General features: G+C 34.6%; 1 protein-coding gene across 7 annotated transcripts in view; it reads left to right on the top strand.

Moving 5' to 3' along the window:
• Positions 1 to 18927, top strand: part of LOC110098315 (ubiquitin-like domain-containing protein CIP73) — a 52751-nt gene that overhangs the window by 21820 nt on the left and 12004 nt on the right. For 6 of the 7 annotated variants that reach the window (XM_020825105.2, XM_028698974.1, XM_020825103.2 and 3 more), the window contains 4 exons: positions 10141 to 10305; positions 10404 to 10475; positions 10557 to 10689; positions 10785 to 11276. In XM_020825105.2, coding sequence (XP_020680764.1) covers positions 10141 to 10305; positions 10404 to 10475; positions 10557 to 10689; positions 10785 to 11276 — 862 coding nt within the window. The remainder of the gene's footprint in view (positions 1 to 10140; positions 10306 to 10403; positions 10476 to 10556; positions 10690 to 10784; positions 11277 to 18927) is intronic. The other variant, XM_028698973.1, reaches the window with a different exon arrangement.

The following is an 18927-nucleotide window of genomic DNA, read 5'->3' on the forward strand; positions in this document are numbered from 1 at the left end:
ATTTTGTTTTAGTATGATAGCTCCACAATTTTTAACTGTTCAATTCATTGTAAATCGTTCTGATTGTTTGTGTTCTACTTGTGTTTGCTTTTGGAACGAATACCAAACTGATTAGAGCTGGCTATAAAGATCACTTGATCAAGATTTTGTAAGAGTTGCTTTTATCTCTTGGCCTTTGGGTGCATCATTAGTCTCTGGCTTAGTCTCCTATTTAAATTTAGAATAAATCTCTGCTCTAGGTTGGTCGTTGTTATCTTCATCATCACCACCACCACCTTCACCACCACCACCACCATCCGCATCTATTTTAAATTACTCATTTGCATAACCAATGTTATCTTCATATACTTTCACAAGTTTTCATTCCTAATCTTTATAAGGATCCAAATAATCCTTTTCTTTTGATGCTTTGGAATTTTGATGCGGGCAAAAGATACAGGGAGCCTATATCTCTCGATCGCAAAAGACACGACGGACTTCTACGGGCGAAAATGACTAAAGACGAGGAAAGATATGAACAAACTCTTACATTTCAAATTAAACTAAACAAAAGAAAACTTACAACAATACAAACGACTCTTGCAAACAAAATGACGACACCCTAAAGTTGCTGCACTTGGAGAAGGAAGATACAGGTGGAGTGGCACCTGCGGAGAGACGAAAGAGGTTAGAAGCCCGAGAAGAAAGGTTGGAAAGAGCCCGCAGGATTTCCGGAGAGGATGAGAAAGAAGGGTGGAAAGAGCCCGCAGGATTTCCAAGCAACCCGCAGGTTAACAGATTTTTTTCCAAAAATCAAATATCATTCACTTACTATTTCAAACATTACAATACCCCCATATATATAGGTATGAAAGGGGAAGACCAAAAGACACCTTACATTAATTTAACACTAAATTCAAAGCATTAAACACATAGAAAACTCCCCCCAAGCTGACGGTTAATCACCCAAACCAGGAACCAAGGAGATAGCCACGGGAGACGAGGGGAACCGCACGGACCGAGAGCCACGACCACGGGAAACGAGGGACGGTCACGGAAGAAGGAGCCAGCCGTGAGATCCCAAGAGGCAAACACAAAATACTAAAAGCCATGAGGAAACCAAGGAGTCACCTCATGGGAAAAGACATTTATTGGAATTCCAAAAGCCGGTTTGGAATTTCAAGAGACTTACATAATTAAAAACATAAAAAACATAAAAAGTGCATTTAATATAGGATAATAAATGAACTAAAATATTAGTTCATAATGAGCTAACCCTTAGTTCAATAAATGAACTAAAGTCCTGCTCATAAATGAACTAAAAGTTTAGCTCAAATATGATGAACTACTAGACTCAAGGGAAGCCAAAATTTGATTTATTTTGGACTTGTGTTGACCCCCCCTTTGTCTACATCAAATTTTAATCCTTTCATTGCCTTATACAAGTACCTTTTGCTTTCTTTTATGTTGAGACTAATTTACTTAGGCTTTGTTTGGGACGGCTTTCTTTTTGCTTCTTAAAGCCGCTTTCTAGTTCAAAAAAATTAACTTTTGTACTAGAAAGCTGCTTTAAGAAGCAGTTAAAAAGCTGTCCCAAACGAATCCTTAATTTGCAGGAGTACAAGAAGAAATAGAAGGTAATCATCATACTTAGTGCATTGTTCCTAGGATTGTTAGTAATTTGAGAACTAATAAATCGATTATCATAATACTCAGATATTGAAGATCAAGTATTGTAGTATAATCTTAATTATTATGTGATGATCAAGGAGATTGATCAACATAATAACCTTCATAATATGTATCTTGATCCTTATAATAATATAATGCTCATAGAGATGAATCAAGATAGCCTCTATAAGGAGTGATGTGCGTTAATAAATCTCTTTTGGGGTTATGATTACTTTTCAAAAGATTATCCCAAATAGCATATTATGGTTGTTGAGCTATCGTGATGTGATACCCAATCTTTTTAAGGCAATGTGTAAAATTTAGCTTCATAAATTATACCTCAAAATACCAATTTCACAAAAAATCATAAAAAAAAACATGCCATTGTATTATACTCTTCAAATGTAGCAAATTGATATATAGAAGTATATGCTAATTCAGAAAGATGTGAAATTTAGAGAATTAAATCCTGTTTGAATAAATTCCCCAAAGTTTTTCTTTTTTAAGAATTATTGTTCCTTTATTCGATTTACTGTAGTAGGGTTAAATAAAACTTTGGCAAAAGCACTTAAGAGTGAATGTAGAAGTGGATTTGGAGGATAATCAGGTAAACTTTGTATTTAACTTTATTGTTTTCCTTCCCTACCCAAACTGAAGTGGTTATAGCTCTTAAAACTTGAGTAGCTCTCGATTTTGACTGTTCTCGTTGCTGGAATTCGTGTGCTGGTGCTTGGGTCGTGGTTGGGAGTGAGATGGCCGAAGGGGCTGTGGAGGAATTCAGGTAAGGAGAAGGAAAAGGAAAAGAGAATGAAGGAAATGGGAAAGAAGAAAAATTCAAAGAAATAAGGAAGAAAAAAGGAGAAGAAAGTAAAACAGGGGAAAGAAGAGAAAAGAAAAACATATAAAATAAAAGATAAAAAATTGGTTTGTTGTATAATTATTATTTTGTGTAAATAACTATTTTTGTGTTAAATTTTAAAGTAAGTATATTCAATAGTTTATTACAAATCTCTTAGTATATAAGGAAGGGAAGTTTTGACGATTCAAATTGTGTATGAGGAGAGAAAATTGGGAGGTAATAATTTTAATGCCTCTATTTGGTGTGGATGAAAATTATAGAAATCATGATATTATGAAATTTGGATTATATTGGTGACATACGCATAGGTGAGTTTGAAGTGTCCGAATTTCAGAGACAGTTTATCATGGAGGTAAGATATGCAATCTTTTAACATCGAAAGCAAGTTCTTTAGTCATTTTGCATATACAGTTGTTAAAGTAATTCTTCATATTGTTACATGTATGTACATAGCTTAGTATCCATGTGTAAATACGCACATATGATTTTAATGATTCAAGTTCAAAACTAAATATCTTGTGATTATATAAATGTTTTAACATTTTAAAAGGGAAAAACATATGTTATATGTAGTCTCCCTTGTCATACATGCTAAAATTACATATTTATTTTAAGTAATACATAATATGCTTAATTACAAATTAAATAAAGTGATCAAAATCCATTAAGCCGAAGAAATATCATGTTAGGTAATAGGCAGGTAGGGCAGTGTGGCCCCGATGAGCAATGTGACTCAAATGAAGGCAATGCGACCTTGGTATGTTAAAAGCCTGCGGGCTATGATGAATCATGTGGGCTATGGAGGCAATGTAATCTTAAGTGGCATTACAATCTCAATATGATGAAGCCTACGGGCTTTAGATAACCTGGATCTAGATATCATGACATGACATATTCTTAGGTTAGAGATGATGTGAAAGGACATATGTGCATCTAAATGAAACATCTATGTGATTAAATTCAGGATTGAATATTTATAACAACTGATATGATATTACTTTTGTTATATTATCATGATTAGTATTCTATATTTTTAATTTAGGTGAGCATATTAATGTTACATGGTTTTTATGTGCAGTTAATTCATGCAATTGATACATATTAATGATGTATTATAAAATAGGTATGACTTAATTACGTACAGTCATTACACTTACATATTAGTTACATCTTTTATATACTTGAATCTTGTATTATGGATGTATATCTTTTTATGCTTCATAACTCATCGGATTTTTATTTGGCTATTTTTATAATAGAGGAGGATAAGGTTGATGCTGAGTAGAAACATGTTTAATTTATGTCTTATGTTTTGTTATGTTCAGTTTTAAGATAAGTTCTTATTGGAGGTATGTAAGATACTTTTTATGAATGCTTGATGTTTGTTTGTTGCTATTTACATATAAATTATCAAAAAAAAGAAAAAAAAAGAAAGGATTGTTTCCTCTTTGTTGATAAAAGTTGATGTCTTTCAGGAATGTTTATGGATATTTAATGCATTATGAGTGAATTGTATGAATCAATCTATTGTGCCCTTCGCCGACTGGAGTTGGTGTGGGTTGTGACACATGATGTTATAGTGATGCGAAAAGAGTGATTGTAATATGAAAAAACTAGATAACTTGGACCCAAATGATCATCATATGTTCAAAATTATTACTAAATGCTATAAGTTGCAGTGGGATGGATTTGAAGAAGTATTATAACTATGACTAAGAGAGAAATTCCATATAAGAAATTGGAAATATTCAAAATCAGATATATAGGATTTATAAGTACAATATTGAGGATGTGGAAAGTTACTTTAGTTGTGGATTAAATTTTGTAGGAAATGAGTTTAAGATAATTTTATAGAATGAATTATTGAGAATCATTCTAAGATAATTGACATCTTTTCAGAGTGGGGTGATAGTCATTAAATTTAGGCATAAGCAAGGACATTGAGGAATGTTGTAAAAAGGGCAGAAGTGTCATCAGAGCATTTAGTATGCTGAGGGGAGGGATGTAGTAGATGACAAGATGGAGGAAGTTGGTTTGGGCAATGACGAGTGTGAAGTTATGTTGGTCAGAGTGAATGCAATGACATGTGCGGTTGTGTAGAGGCATGTGGGAATTGGTGAGCGTGGTGCATAACATGCAAATAAATGGCAAAATCTTCAAATTCATAGGTAGCATCACTTGATGGTGTCATTGGTTTGAGGCGGATGTGTAAATGGAAGCCTATGTGTAACGCTTGCTTGGAGTGAGCAAAGTTGCTAGGTTGTGGGCTGTATGCAATGTTTTTTATCAATGTAGTGGATGGAACGATGAGCTCTACACGAATGGTTCGTGGTCAGATTGTGCGGATGGACTTTGTCTTGGGGTGTGAATGCACAAGGGCTCACGAGCAAGAGCTTGACAAGGATTAATGACAAAGGCATGCTATGAAGCTTGTTGGTGTAATGTTTATGAGATCAGTGGGTTAATAACATTTGGCTAGTGCATCAGAAGCATGATAAGTTATTGAGATGAAGACCTGGGTTAGTTGTAAATTGATGGTTTAAGAAGTTCGTATGTGCAGTTCCATGCGAGCAATGAGACATGGATGATAGTAGATCGAGCGAGTGAGTCTGATGATGTGAATTATTAGGACACATTCAAAAATGATACCAATTGTGGGCCAAGGAATGAGAATTGTCAGGGATTCAAACCGAGAGTCAAACTTGTTTGTAATTTAATTTAATATTCATAAGATTGATGACCTTCATATAACCATCCCTTTATTTATGAGGATTTTGACATCTAAGGAAATAATAATATCAATAGAAAATAAATAGAAGTGAAAAGAATTTTGGCAGATCTTTGATAAAATGCGAGTCTTTAATGAAAGAATGCTCTAAATAAAGTAAAGCTTGATTAAATCTTAATTTATGAATAAACCTTATAAGGTAGATCCTGGCATATCCAAATATTATAGCTCTAAAATAGGTAGTGGATGACACGTCGTGATTGCACCCTAAATGATTTAGTTGATTGTTATTGAATGCTAATTCTTGGTGAAGTAATCAACTAAATCAAAATCATCCCTTAGCTTTTTGAGTCCAACGCATATCTGGATCAATCTTATAAATTAGATGCTAGGCTGTACTTACATTGTAGTTTACTTTAGGCCATTGCTCTTTCAAACATATTTATTAGATTAATTATGTTGCCACTTTCATATATTATTGGTCATATGGGTTTTGGCAGGATGAGACGTTGAGGGCAAGGTGTTTTTTAAATAATTCGATAGTGGAGGCCTCTTTGGTCAATTTTTATTGAAGCAGTTCCTCACTAAAGTAAAGTATCTTCTTCCTTTAACAGAGCTATTCTAATGCATGATCAGAATCCCTATTGTTGAGTTAACACAACCTGGGTTGTTAATTCACTTTTTAATCTAGCCGCATCATCCATATTTTGCTTTCCATATGTTTTGAATGAATTTTTTCGAGTAAGCTTTGTTCAACTTTGGGACTGCTTCTGCATCTACCTTGCTCGAAGTTTCAAGTGCAGTTCTTTATATATATATATATATATATTGCTTATCAAATGAAAGCTAATATGCTTTTTTGTTTCCCTAATTAGCTTGGGTCAGTTTTGGAACTCTGTTTTTAGCCTCTCGTTGATTGTCTGTGAGGTTCTTTTATTTTTTGAATTACAAATGTAATCATGTAGCATTTCTGCCACTTTCTTTTTTCTCTGCATTTATCTTTTGTGTTATAAACTAGTAAACTGCTGTGATGCTATTCACTTTCTATTTGCAAGATTGTGTTTTATTTACAATTCATTTTTTTTCTTCTGTTCTCCTACTCTAGTTTGTCAATAAATGACTTGAATCGACAAACTGGCCCAAACTTGACTTGAAAAATTCAGGTTTGGGTTGACCCAATTATTACTCGAGTTGGGTTTGGGCGTGAAATCTGGACCTGATTAATTTTCTGATCAGGTTCGCGTTGACTCGTAATTATGAAATTAACTTGAAATTGATTGATTATCATTTGTTTTAGGGTTAAATGGGTCATTTTCGGATTAATTTGGTCATATTTTGGTTAAATGAGTAATATTGATATGAAAAAAATTATTGGATCCATATAATAAACGGGTTAAATGGGTTGGGTAATTGATTCAAGTTTGGATCAAATATTTTGACTCATGATAAACTGATTGGGTTCAGGTCAGGTCAACTTTGGATCAAACCTGAACCCAGTCTGCCAATCCGAATTAACACCCCTAGTCCTAGTATGTTTCCTTTCTCCATCTCCCTGCCGCTTTGTGGTCTGCATTGGAGCTTTAGCAGATTTTTACATTCTTAATACTCTTTCACAATTACTTTATCTCCTACATTTGTTTGCACTTGTGTTTCTTCGGTTTTGCCACATTATACATCTTACAATTTATCCTCTGTTTTTCTTTACTGGCTGAAATGATATCCGGTTCTTGTTTTTCTGCAACATCAAGCTATTTGATGAATGGGGTTAGTCTTATTGACTATTTATTGGGCTCAGCCTAAATTTACTTCCTCTCATTGGTAAATCAAGTGGTGGGTATTTTCAATATTTTATGTCTCAGTAGACTAACTAAGCAACCATTTATGGGGGTGGTCTTTTAGTCCGGTCCATTGGACCGGTCCAGCCGGTTCATACAAGACCGGCTCACGGAGACAGAGGTGGAAGAGTTCCGCCTCTTATGTATGCTGCTCGAATCTCAGGAGCCAACAGAGCAGTTTAGGAAGGATTTTTGAGGGAGTTAGGAGGGAAATTTCAAAGTAGGGGTTGTTTAGAGATTTCCATTGAATTTTATGTATTAAGGAGTATGTTTTGCTAGGGTTGGGACCTCTTGAATTTGGCTGAAATTTGAGATCTTTTAGTTTTGTGGGCTCTAGCGGCGTCTAGAGAATTGGGAGAGATAGATCCTTCTCTCGAATAGAGGATCAATTGTATCTTGGTATTTTCCATTTCTATTTCTTCAAATAATACAAATTATCTACTATTTTTTCTAGTTTTGTGGATTTTTTTGGAAGAATTCTCATTGTTTTCCAAAGATTGATAGGAATTACTCGAGATCTATGAGTGTTTCCTATAAAATGGTATCAAAGCAATTTCCTAGGCCGAAATAGAAATCTTCTCGTTAATTTTTGCTCTGTTTTTTCTCCGATCTTGCTTTTTTTTGGCTGTTTGAAGACCAGAACCACTATTTTTGGGCCGTTTTTGCTGTTTGGAGCCTAGATCCGGGTACTCATGGCTGGGAAAAAGGTCAAAGTATTGGAAGGAGGGATCTGACAAATGAAATATGAAATTTCAGATCTCCAAGCTCAAGTTTCAAATTTTAAAAAAGATATATCAGTCATCTATGAGAAACTTGATTCGATTTTTTTCATTCCGGGGGAGATATTGAAGAAAGTGCTCGAGGACCAATCAAAAATATCGATGTCGGAGGTGAGGGAAGGCGTCGACAGCCAGAGAAGTGGGGGAAACCCTAAGCCAATCAGACGAAGGGAAGATTAAGAGATGGAGATTTTGGAGGGAACAAAAAAAAATCCTCCTCTAGGGCCTATTCCCTATTCCTAAGGAGGAGTTGGGTAGAGGCTAGGAGGAGAGGTGAGAGGAGGTAGAGAAGGATCGAAGAGGTGTTGATTTGGAGAGGAGAGGGGTGGGATTTGAAAGGGAAAGGGGTAATTATTATCAAAGCGCTGAATTTGAAAGGGGAGAGGTTTGTTGTGATTTAAGGGGTGTTGAATTTGAAAGGAGAATGCTAGAATTTGATGAAAGGCTTGGAAATGAACGTAGAAAGAATGATTGAGACACTTGGAGGGAAACCACCCCTTGGGGAATGGGAAATTATGAAGGGAATAGAGGAAACGGAGGCGATCTGAGAATGAGGAAGTTGAAGATGCCTATTTTCGAGGGAGAGGATGCCCATTGATGGATCTTCAAGGTGGTACTTTATTGTTAACAGGTTGACGGAGGGGGAGAGACTAATGACTGTCGGGATGTGCTTGGAAGGGAAAGCATTAGCATGATACCAATGGTGGGATACGAGGCGACCGATATAGACTTGGAGGGAGGTTAAGAATTGCTTGTTGGAATGTTTCCAAACCAACATGGGAGAGAATTTCTATGAGCAGTTCTTTGCTTTGATGCAGGAGGGAACAATAGTGGAGTACCGTGAGCTATTTGAGTACCATGCCAGTCGATTGGATCGGCTTTCAGAGACTGTACTGAAGGGGAACCTTATGAAGAGATTGAAACCAAAGATCAGCGTAGTGGTTAGAGTGATGAGGCCCCTTGAATTGGGAAAGGCTATGTAGCTAACTCAATTGGTGGAGGATCAGAGGCACCCGGAGAGAGGAACGGGAGGCAGTAGCTCAGTTGTCTCGTACAGGATGACCACCACCTTTTTGGTACCGAAGGAGCCAACACCGGATACTTGTTGGGAGACTTGAAAGGAGAAAACTATAAGAGGAAGACCTGGGGGTAACTTCAAGAAGCTCTGGAATTATAGGAGAAAATGATGAAGGGGCTTTGTTTCATATATTACGAGAGGTATACGTTGGGGCATAGGTGTAAGGACCGAACTCTTCAGTTTCTTATCATTTGTGATGAAGAGGGAATGGAGGAGGGGGTCGTCTTTCCACCTTGTGGACAAGGTGGACCTTTGGGAGTGGAGTATTGTTAGATCTGTTCATACAATGGAGATAGGCGGAAGAGTTCCGCCTCTTTTGTACACCGTTCGAACCACAGGAGCCAACAGAGCAGTTTATGAAGGATTTTTGAGGGATTTAGGAGGGAAATTTCAAAGTATGGGCTGCTTAGAGATTTCCTTTTGAATTTTATGTATTAAGGAGTATGTTTTGCTAGGGTTAGAACATCTTGAATTTGGCTGAAATTTGAGATCTATTTGTTTTGTGAGATCTAGCGTCATCTAGAGATTTGGGAGAGAGATCCTCCTCTCGAATAGAGGTTCAATTGTACCTTGGCATTTTCCGTTTCCATTTCCTCAAATAATACAAATTATCTACCGTTTTCCTAGTTTTATGTGGATTTTTGTGGAAGAATTCTCACTATTTTCCAAAGGTTGATAGGAATTACTTGAGATTTACGAGTGTTTCCTATCATGGTTAAAGTAGCATATAGTGTAAATTAGCACATTTAAATTTCTGTACTTATACTGATATATGCATGTGGTTGGATGGGCATTTGCATTACTTGATTACAAATTCCTTTTGTGTATGCGGTCTTATTCAAGCGCAGTATGTCTTTTTCCATTTGAAGAAGGAAATCTCCATAAACAATCCTTGGTGCTTTTCTATTCTAAAACAATGTTTTCAAAATTATAATGTGTTTCAGTCATTGCAAAGGTTCGCAATGGATTACGAGCCACAATTTTTCCTTGCGTGCAACTATTTGTTTTGGGAACTTTTTTATTTCTTTTTGAGCAATATTCATCATGTCGATCCAATTTACTTGCAATATGATTCAAATTATTGTGTTTAGGTGTCCAAATATTAGGCATCGCTTTTTTAATTAGTTGTCATGATGCTAAGAGCTTTATTGTAATTACTGGTTGGAGATTCTTAGAATATTTGACACCTTTTCATCTATTCTTCTTCTCAGGGACTAGCTAGAACACTGGAGAATGATACTAATTTAACGGATTATGAAGTGCGGTCAAATGTTCAATCTAGTGCATTCAGAACTGGATTTTTTCTGCAGAACTTGGGCTCATTGTTTCTTGAGCTCGGTCGCACAACCATGACTCTGCGCATGGGACAAATACCTGTAGGTTTCATGGACTGTTTTATCTACCTTTAGCCTTTATGTAATTTGATGTTATCTGTGTTCTGTAAGATATGTTTAAAGATTTTTCTTTTATGAAGGCTGAAGCTGTTGTTAATGCTGGACCTGCTGTTTTTATATCTGCATCTGGGCCAAACCCTGTCATGGTGCAGGTTGTATACTTTACATTATTTAGTTAGAGTTTGAGATTCCCATTATTATTGTTTATTTCAAACTTATATTGTTTGCTGCAGCCTGTTCCTTTCTATCCAGCGCCAAGTTTTGGAGGGATGGACATGGGATCTACAAATTCGGTTCATGGTCCTGAGGGTGAAAGAGTTGGTTCTGCAACTTTTCCAAGAAATATTGATATTCGAATCCATGCAGGTACTATGAATTCATAATACTATCATAATGTTGGCCTGTATCATTTAGGATACTGTCATTTTGAGGAAATTCTTTCTAATTAGAGAGCTGTGCAGTTCCTATTCCAGCTTCTAGCCAAAGTGGACTGGGGGGTGGTGCACAGCAACAACAAGAAAATTTGGATTCAACAAGGGCTTCTGCAAATGGTGATTCTGTTCATCAACCAGTTCAAGCTCACCCACGCAGTGGAACTTTGACTGGAGAATTTGGATTGAGAGTAGTGCCTGTAAGAACAGTGGTAGCAATGCCGGCGGGAATCAGCAATTCACAATCCAATTTGTCTGACAATTTGGCTCCATTGCTTCATCCTTTGATATCTAGAATCCGACAACGAAACAGTGGCAGTGTGAATGATGCATTAAGTCCTCAAGCATTTCCTTTCCATCAGGGTGGCATTGAAGCCAATCAAGAGTCTATTCCTGATTCCTTGAGACAAATTTTTGAATCTTATATTGGTGGTTCTGTCCAGGAGGCTCAGGTTCCATCCTACACTGTGCCAGTGGTTTCCGAATCAAATATGTCACCAGTAGCACAAATTGACCATCAAGGTCAGTATTGCTATTGTAGTTTCATCTTGTAACATGTTTTATTTATTTTCATTTTTACCATGTATGGATTTGAAGTCGTAATAGCTTTGCTGAATTTTTTAGTGGACAGTTTGTGACATTAACTTATCCTCGGTTATCTGGTTTGATAGTTTGCAACACGTTGCCTCCCACAAAATACTTTCAAAATTAAAATTTTTTCTTATTTCCTCAAGATTTTGTGAGTTATTGGAGGAGATACAATGTCTAATCAAAATTTTGAACTAGGTGTTAGTGATGCGGGAACCCATAGCTTGCGTTTACCTTTCTTGCTATTATGTTGGACTACAAATTTTCTGTTGCTTCTATAAGTTTTCCCTTATTAATCCTGGACCTTAGAGGTCCTTTGTTGTTCTAATTAGTATAGCCTGTACAACTATGTATCTTCTTGATTTGTACTTTTTTCTTTTACTTTTTGATGCATTGCATACCTTCAAACATGAAAAAATAGTTTACAAACACTCAAGTGGCCATAGACGAACTACCTAAAGTTAAACAAAGTGAAAGTAGATTTGAAAAATGCCCATTTTCAAGCCATTTAAGGCTGATTTATGATTATAGTCGAATTTCTTCTACTTTTTTAATTTGATTTTATCAGGCGTTATCTTCTTTTGGATTAGAATAAATTTAAATTTAAAGTTTGATTGGATATGAGTAGATTGCATTTGAATATTTGGTCTTATTTTTAAACCCAATTTCTATAAGTAGGGATTTGCGATGAACATTTAAAATTCCTTATTATTGAATGAAATTATTTGGTGCCAATTAAGTTTTTTCTAGGTCTAAGCTTTGATACCAAAATTTGTTGGAGGGTAAAATAGAAGAAAACTACACACATACAGTTTGAAGTTGCAAAGGTCCAAACGTTTAAATGTAATCTAATCCTATGAAATCCGACCAACTTTAAATCTAAACATATTATGATACAAGAGATGATAACACCTAGTAAAATAATTCAAAGTAAAAAAAAAAAATTAGTGAGTTTTTTTTGGATTTGCTTTTGCTTTTGCTTTGTTTGACTTCAGATAATTGGTCTATTGATCATTTGGGGTTTTGTGGTTTGTTTTGATACATTTTAATGCTTGCTCACAGTCACGATACCTTTCAATTTCTCTCTCCTTTGTAGATGCCACATGTTAACTTCTTTGTGTGTATGAGTTTGTCTATGTTAACATCCCCTTAATTTTTATGGATGATTGACATCCATCTCCTTTAGGAAGAATGAGACAACTCTTATTGTATAGTAGTCAAATTATTTTGCAGGTGTAAGCTATCAACTCAATATCTTTCTAACACCCTGCCTCACCCCGAAAAGTGGGAGTAAGGATTGAATGCATTTAGAGTGAAATCTTTAGCAAGGAATGACATTGCATTTATTACAATTTTTTTCCGTCATATTATCAACTTGAATCTTATCACATCTCCTTCGTTCCATTTATCTTTGAAAGTTATGATTTTTTTTTTAATCATGATACCTTTTACTTCGAATTTTGCATATGTTTGCTACTTTGCTTTAATTTTTAATCAACTTGGTTGGTCATGATGAGATTCTTGATTGATAGAATTTGAAGTGAATAGACATATTTAAAGCTTTATGCATTTAATATTGCATCCAAGATAAATCTCTTATGTTGGGTGAATCATACCTTAACTTGAGTTGTTGGTGCTTTAAGAAGTAAGAAGTTTGCTGAAAATGTTGATCTGTCAATCAATGTCACATCACTTCTACTTTGATGGTTGTTTAAGTGAAATTGATTTATTTTTCTAATGGCCATTCGAGGGTTATCTTAGTAACCCTTTGATCCTACTATAATATGCACCACCATGCTACCTTTTAAGGAGCATAAATGCGTTGTTATTGACCAATGAACTTCTTACTAAATAGAGGCCTTGAGGATGTTGTTGTGACATTACCAAGGTTCATGCTGAGGTTGATCTAATGATATTTTTGGGGTTTGTTTGGCCTAGATCTAATTTGGCTAGCCTATATAAGACTTGCAGGTTTAGGTTGGATTAGCCTTTATTGTCTAGTTGGAAACCATATTGGCCTTACTAGCTGGCTTGCCTTGAATTCCGTACCAACTAAGATGAGGGGCTATCAATACCTATGATATGAGGGTTAGGAGGGGTATTTTTGGAGGTCAACAAGAGTAGTGAGCTAAGGGCTTCTCTTATTTTGGTGATTTATTTTCTCCTTGTTTTTGGAGGTTAAAATTTCCAACATTTGTTGTGTGGCAGGTGGTTGCTGAAGATCCTCCGAGTAATAATATTGGCATTGAAACATCAAAATCTTTTAGTTTAAGAAAAAATGAGATGCACTTTTGACATAAAGTAGCTCATACACAAAAAACTCTTTAATAAGAGCATACTGAAAAGGTTGAAAAAATATGTAACATTGTAAACAAAATCTAGTTGGAGGGTAAAAATGAATCAAGGGTTATACATGGATGCCATTGAACTCACTAATTCTTGTCCCAATGGAAATAAAAGAATCTTGAAGGAAGCACAGTAGCCCGCCAAGTAAAGAACACAAAATTATTGAGACAACTATATTGACCGAAGTTCTCACTAGTAGAGGACATGCAAAGAAGGAAAGAATAGATGGTCTTGATGTGAGATATATCAAAATTTAAACCACTTCCAAAAAAAAAATCCTCATTTTCCTAGAATGTAGTGGATTTACCGTAGTAACTTTAAGCTGACTTGGTAAATAACACGAAGTATCAAATTCTTTGTCCTGAAATTGCTACAATTTTGCATCCTACTCTTTTGTCAAATATTGGAAATAAGCACCTAACCAATTAATAAGTAGCAATTTTATAACATGTCATTTTTGTGGCTAGAGAAGCTGTGTTGCAGCATTTGTATTAAAAAAGCATCACATAAAAACAAATTTCCATCTAGAAGCAAGTTTCTGGCCAACCACATATAATAGGAGTATTAAAAAATGAGAAAAAGGATCAAAATGGCCCCTTGACTCTTTATGAAGGATCAAAATGATCCTTAACTATATTAAAGGATCATTTTGATCTCTTAAATCTTTTAAAAAAAGTCAAAATAGTCGCATAGTGGGACTATTTTAATTCCTTTTTAAGGAGTTGACAGACTAAAATGGTCCTTTAATATAATTAGGGATCATTTTGATCTTCCATAAAAAGTCAAGGGACCATTTTGATTCTTTTTTCATTAAAAAATAGATGTTTTTTATTCTTATCCAAATGAGCATTTAGAACACAACAATTAGAACAACTAATCCTCTTAACCCTAAATTTACTTGTAGTATTAAAGACTATCTAGTCAAGATTTCTACGTATAGATTGAATATTTAAGAGTTTTGCTTAAACCACTAAAAACATTTCCAAGCAACCTTTGATAAATTATCAAATATGGGATTACCAACATTAAAACGTCAATTAGCCTTTCCCTTTCCAAATAAAAATTTCATTGCCACCATCAATGGCAATGTTGCTAATGCTATCCCAACACACTGAAAAAACTACACAAAGTGATAGGAAGTTTCCAAATACCATCACAAACAACAACAATAATATCAAGCCTTTATCCCACTCTTTATTTTATAAGCCATATTCAAATCAGAGGGCAAAACATGACGAAGCATGCCCTTATCTTTGAGTCCAGTCTAAGTGCTCTAAGGGAGAACATGAAATTTTTTGTTAGAAACAAAATCAAAAAAGAAATTTAGAAATAAGAAAAATTAATCTTCTTAACAACTTTAGACGTACAAGTGAATAAATTAACAAGAGTAGTTATATAAGGGACCTTATTGAGGTGCGCAACCTCTCAGCAAATTATAAAAATGTTTGCTTGCAGCCAGCAATCCAATCATCAATCTTTTCAAAAAGTGGTGGAAAGTCTTAAATTATTAACTTAGTTCTAGAAATCTGAATGCTTGAGTATTTAGAAGGCAAGCACCCAAGTTTAAGACCATAAATCTCTCTAAGATTATGAGATTTAGAAGGAAAAAAACCTCTATCACAATCCAAGAAGAATTGATGCGAGACAATGCTGTCAATGGCATTCCAAATGAACTTCCTCTCCAAAGAAGCATTATTAGCATAAACAATAGTAAGAAGAAACTCAAAACTGTTGCAGAATCTAACCATTCCATGGATGAACTAGGGATTGACAACAATAGGTTCATGCAATTAGAGTTCCACTTATTCTAAATCTCCCTTGAGCGATAGTGGTAAAACTATTGCAATAGCCCTCACAAACAAATGGAAATTCTTGTTGAAGAACGGGTTTTGAAAAGTCTTCAGAAATTTATCTTCATGTGATATATATGGTTAATGGAGGATTGCTGAATAATATTTATACACTAATGGAGTCTACCAACCTCTTGAATGACTTGGAAGTTCTAGGATGTTAAGATTGGGTATGATATTGGGGTTCGGAGCCCATTTTAGTCTATGAGAATTTCTAGTGTTGCTCTAAAGGAAGAAGAGTGATTTGAGTCATTTTGTGGAGGGCTATAGTTAAAAATTAGGGCTATGGTTAAGGTCCATAAGATTTAGTATAGGGGGTTAGGGGAATATTGGGAAAGGTTGAGATAGTTGTCAAAATTAGTAAGATTGATTGAAGGCAATTTTGGGATTAAATGTCAGATTTAGAGTTGTGAACTTGGGCAGTTACAATTTCCTCCAAATAATTAGAGGTGTGCAAGGTGGAATTGGGAAGTAGATTTTAATATAAATCTCCTCCTCTGATGCCTACTTCAACTTCTTCCACCGAAGTGTGCAGGATTATACATAATGTCACGACCCGGTTTGATAAGTTCGCATAGGCGAGATGGGAACGGAGGTCGGACGGTAGACTAAACTATCCAATCTCTAAATATATCACCTTAAAATTTGAAAGTACCACTAAAAACATTAAATTTGAAAACACATATATATAAAATCATTAAGATTCATATAATTATCTTTCTTCATGCGTGCCTCTTTTACGATATACGTTTCCACCCATTCTACTCACTAAGATTTAAAATAATCATTCTTGAAAAATTTTAACAACTAACACTAAGTCAATGCGTAGTAAGTAAAACATGACTCTAAACTACAGTAATTCAAGGTATAATGAGTAATATGCTATAAGTCACATTTCATTTAAACATATCATAAGTTTTACTTCCTTTAAAAATAGCATTAACATATACATAAATTATAAATTCATATCCTTTCATATTCATTTTTTATATTCATCAGATCACTATTCGTAACTTTCTCATTTCGTATATGTTACAATCGTCACAGGAGCCACTGTCAAGTACCATAAAGGTATTCATTTACCATTTCCTTTTCTATAATCTTTATCATTTTAATGTGCACGAGTACAGCGTCCCTAGTTAGTATCATAAGGATATGAGCTCCATCATTTCAGCATGCATATGCAATCACTCAATATAACAATCATATCATATTTATTTCTGTAACATATAAACTTTATGATATTATGCCATGAAGTATAATATATAAATCACGTGATCAATCATAGGATAAGAATAACATAATCATGATCTAAAGTAACCATAAAAATTTCATAAACATGCTTAAACTTTCAAATCATTAAATTGGAGAGAAACAAAGGTATCACTGTAATAAAGAACCATGAATACTCGTAGATTTGAGGGATTTGATTTTCACACTAGTTCTCCTTCTTTCGAGGTCACAATAAATAAACATCTATAAGAAAAATAATTTCTCCTTTAAAAATCAATAAAATAAATCTAAAATTAAAATTCTTCTTCTTTTTAAACCACCCTAAGTTCTCTCTCTACCTCTCCCTCTCTCTAATTGTATAATAATATTAATCGTTCAAATGAACCTATTTTTAAAACATAAATTAAATAATAATAACTTAATTTTCTGATTTAAAATAAATTAAAATTACAAAAATTACATTTTGTGGAACAACCCTAATCTATAACATTAGAAACCTTCATATGATCATTTGAAACAATACTTCTCAAGAAATTTCTTAAAAATCTAACAATATGAAAAAGTCCTAATTTTTTCAACTCCATATTTTGAAGAAAAATCCTCATTCCATGCATAAAATTATCTCATAATCATTCTCTATACATCTCCTAAAGAAAAGAGAAGTTTTTTTTGCCAAACCCTAACTTTTTCTTTTCAAGAAAAGTCATGAAATGTAAGAAATAACTTGATTAGAAACTCACCCTAGCCTCCTTGAATCTCCCTCTTCGATTTCCCCTAAGCCTGGCCATCGCAAACCGCTGCTGAAGCCTCCCCGTCGCCTTCTCTTCGTCTGCTCATTGGGTTTCGGCCGAACGAACCGTGCGGAAGAAGAATGAAGGGACCGAATAGAATTTGGTCCCTTAAAGCTTGAGTGGTTATGAAATTCCCAATTTACCAATATGCCCTCACTTAAATATCTCCGCTTAATACTTAATAGGGGTATTTTAGGTATACTCAAACTTCTATAATTTTTAACTTCCAAAATAAGCAAAATTCTCTATAAGTCCTTTATATCGCTTTGTTCGAAATTTTGCGTAAAATTTTATAAAATTATTTTTTATAAAATTATTAATTTTACTTAAATCTCTTTGCGGCACATCGAAAAGCGTGCGATGTCTAAAAATCGCATTTTCTAGTTTTACAATTCTCCTCTCCTAATAAAATTTCGTCCTCGAAATTTACATACAACTTCTAATTACAAAAAAATAAACATCTTCCATTTCATTTAATATAATCTTTAACATTGGAATATAACAAACTAAACATCTAATATATCATAACAAAAATAATCTGATCAACTCCAAGATATCTGACATAATATAACAAGATATACTACTAAATCCAAAACATCAGATTTAACATTACAAATCACTAAAAATAGTCAATAAAGCCATGTCAATTATCCTTGTCAACATCTATGAATTCATTGGGCTCCCACTGAGTCAAAGTGTAAAACTTCGGTCTAACATTCTGCCTGGATTGATTTTGCTCTGAACATGCAGCTAATGGTTTCGTCATCTTTTATTTGCTTAAGTTCCTCTGTGAAGGTGCTTCATTTGATCTCATTTCTCCTGAAGTCTTCATAACAAATGCATGACAATAATGTGCTATATGTCCAGGCTGATTACACCAATAGCAAGTGTTGGAACTAATAAGACATTCACCTTTATGTAATCTGTCACACTTAGCATAAGGTTCCGTGACTTTACTTACAGTTGCACCACTGACTCCACTAGGACTAAACTTGGGTTTCTTCCCATTTGATCCCTTAGTATGATTGCTTTGAATATCCTCTTCAAAACCTTTTCTTTTATGCTGATCACTTCTCTTCTGAGTAGCTTGCAAATCTGATTCAATCCTTCGGGCCCTCTCTAAATGACATCCTTCAAACTAGATAATAAATGATGTCATTTCTCTTCTGCATTGGATATCAGATATGAGACATATCTGAAAAGTCTAGTGAACTCGGCCTTATACTGAGTAATAGTTCTATCACCTTGTACCAATCTGCTGAATTTATCATGCATCTGTCTTCTACTTGACATGAGTACATACCAATCTCGGAATATTTTTAGAAACTCTCCCCATGAGACTTAACAACTGGGTCGCTTTCCAAA

The sequence above is a fragment of the Dendrobium catenatum genome, unplaced genomic scaffold, assembly GCF_001605985.2.
Source record: "Dendrobium catenatum unplaced genomic scaffold, ASM160598v2 fragScaff_scaffold_1196, whole genome shotgun sequence".
NCBI classification, from domain to species: domain Eukaryota; kingdom Viridiplantae; phylum Streptophyta; class Magnoliopsida; order Asparagales; family Orchidaceae; genus Dendrobium; species Dendrobium catenatum.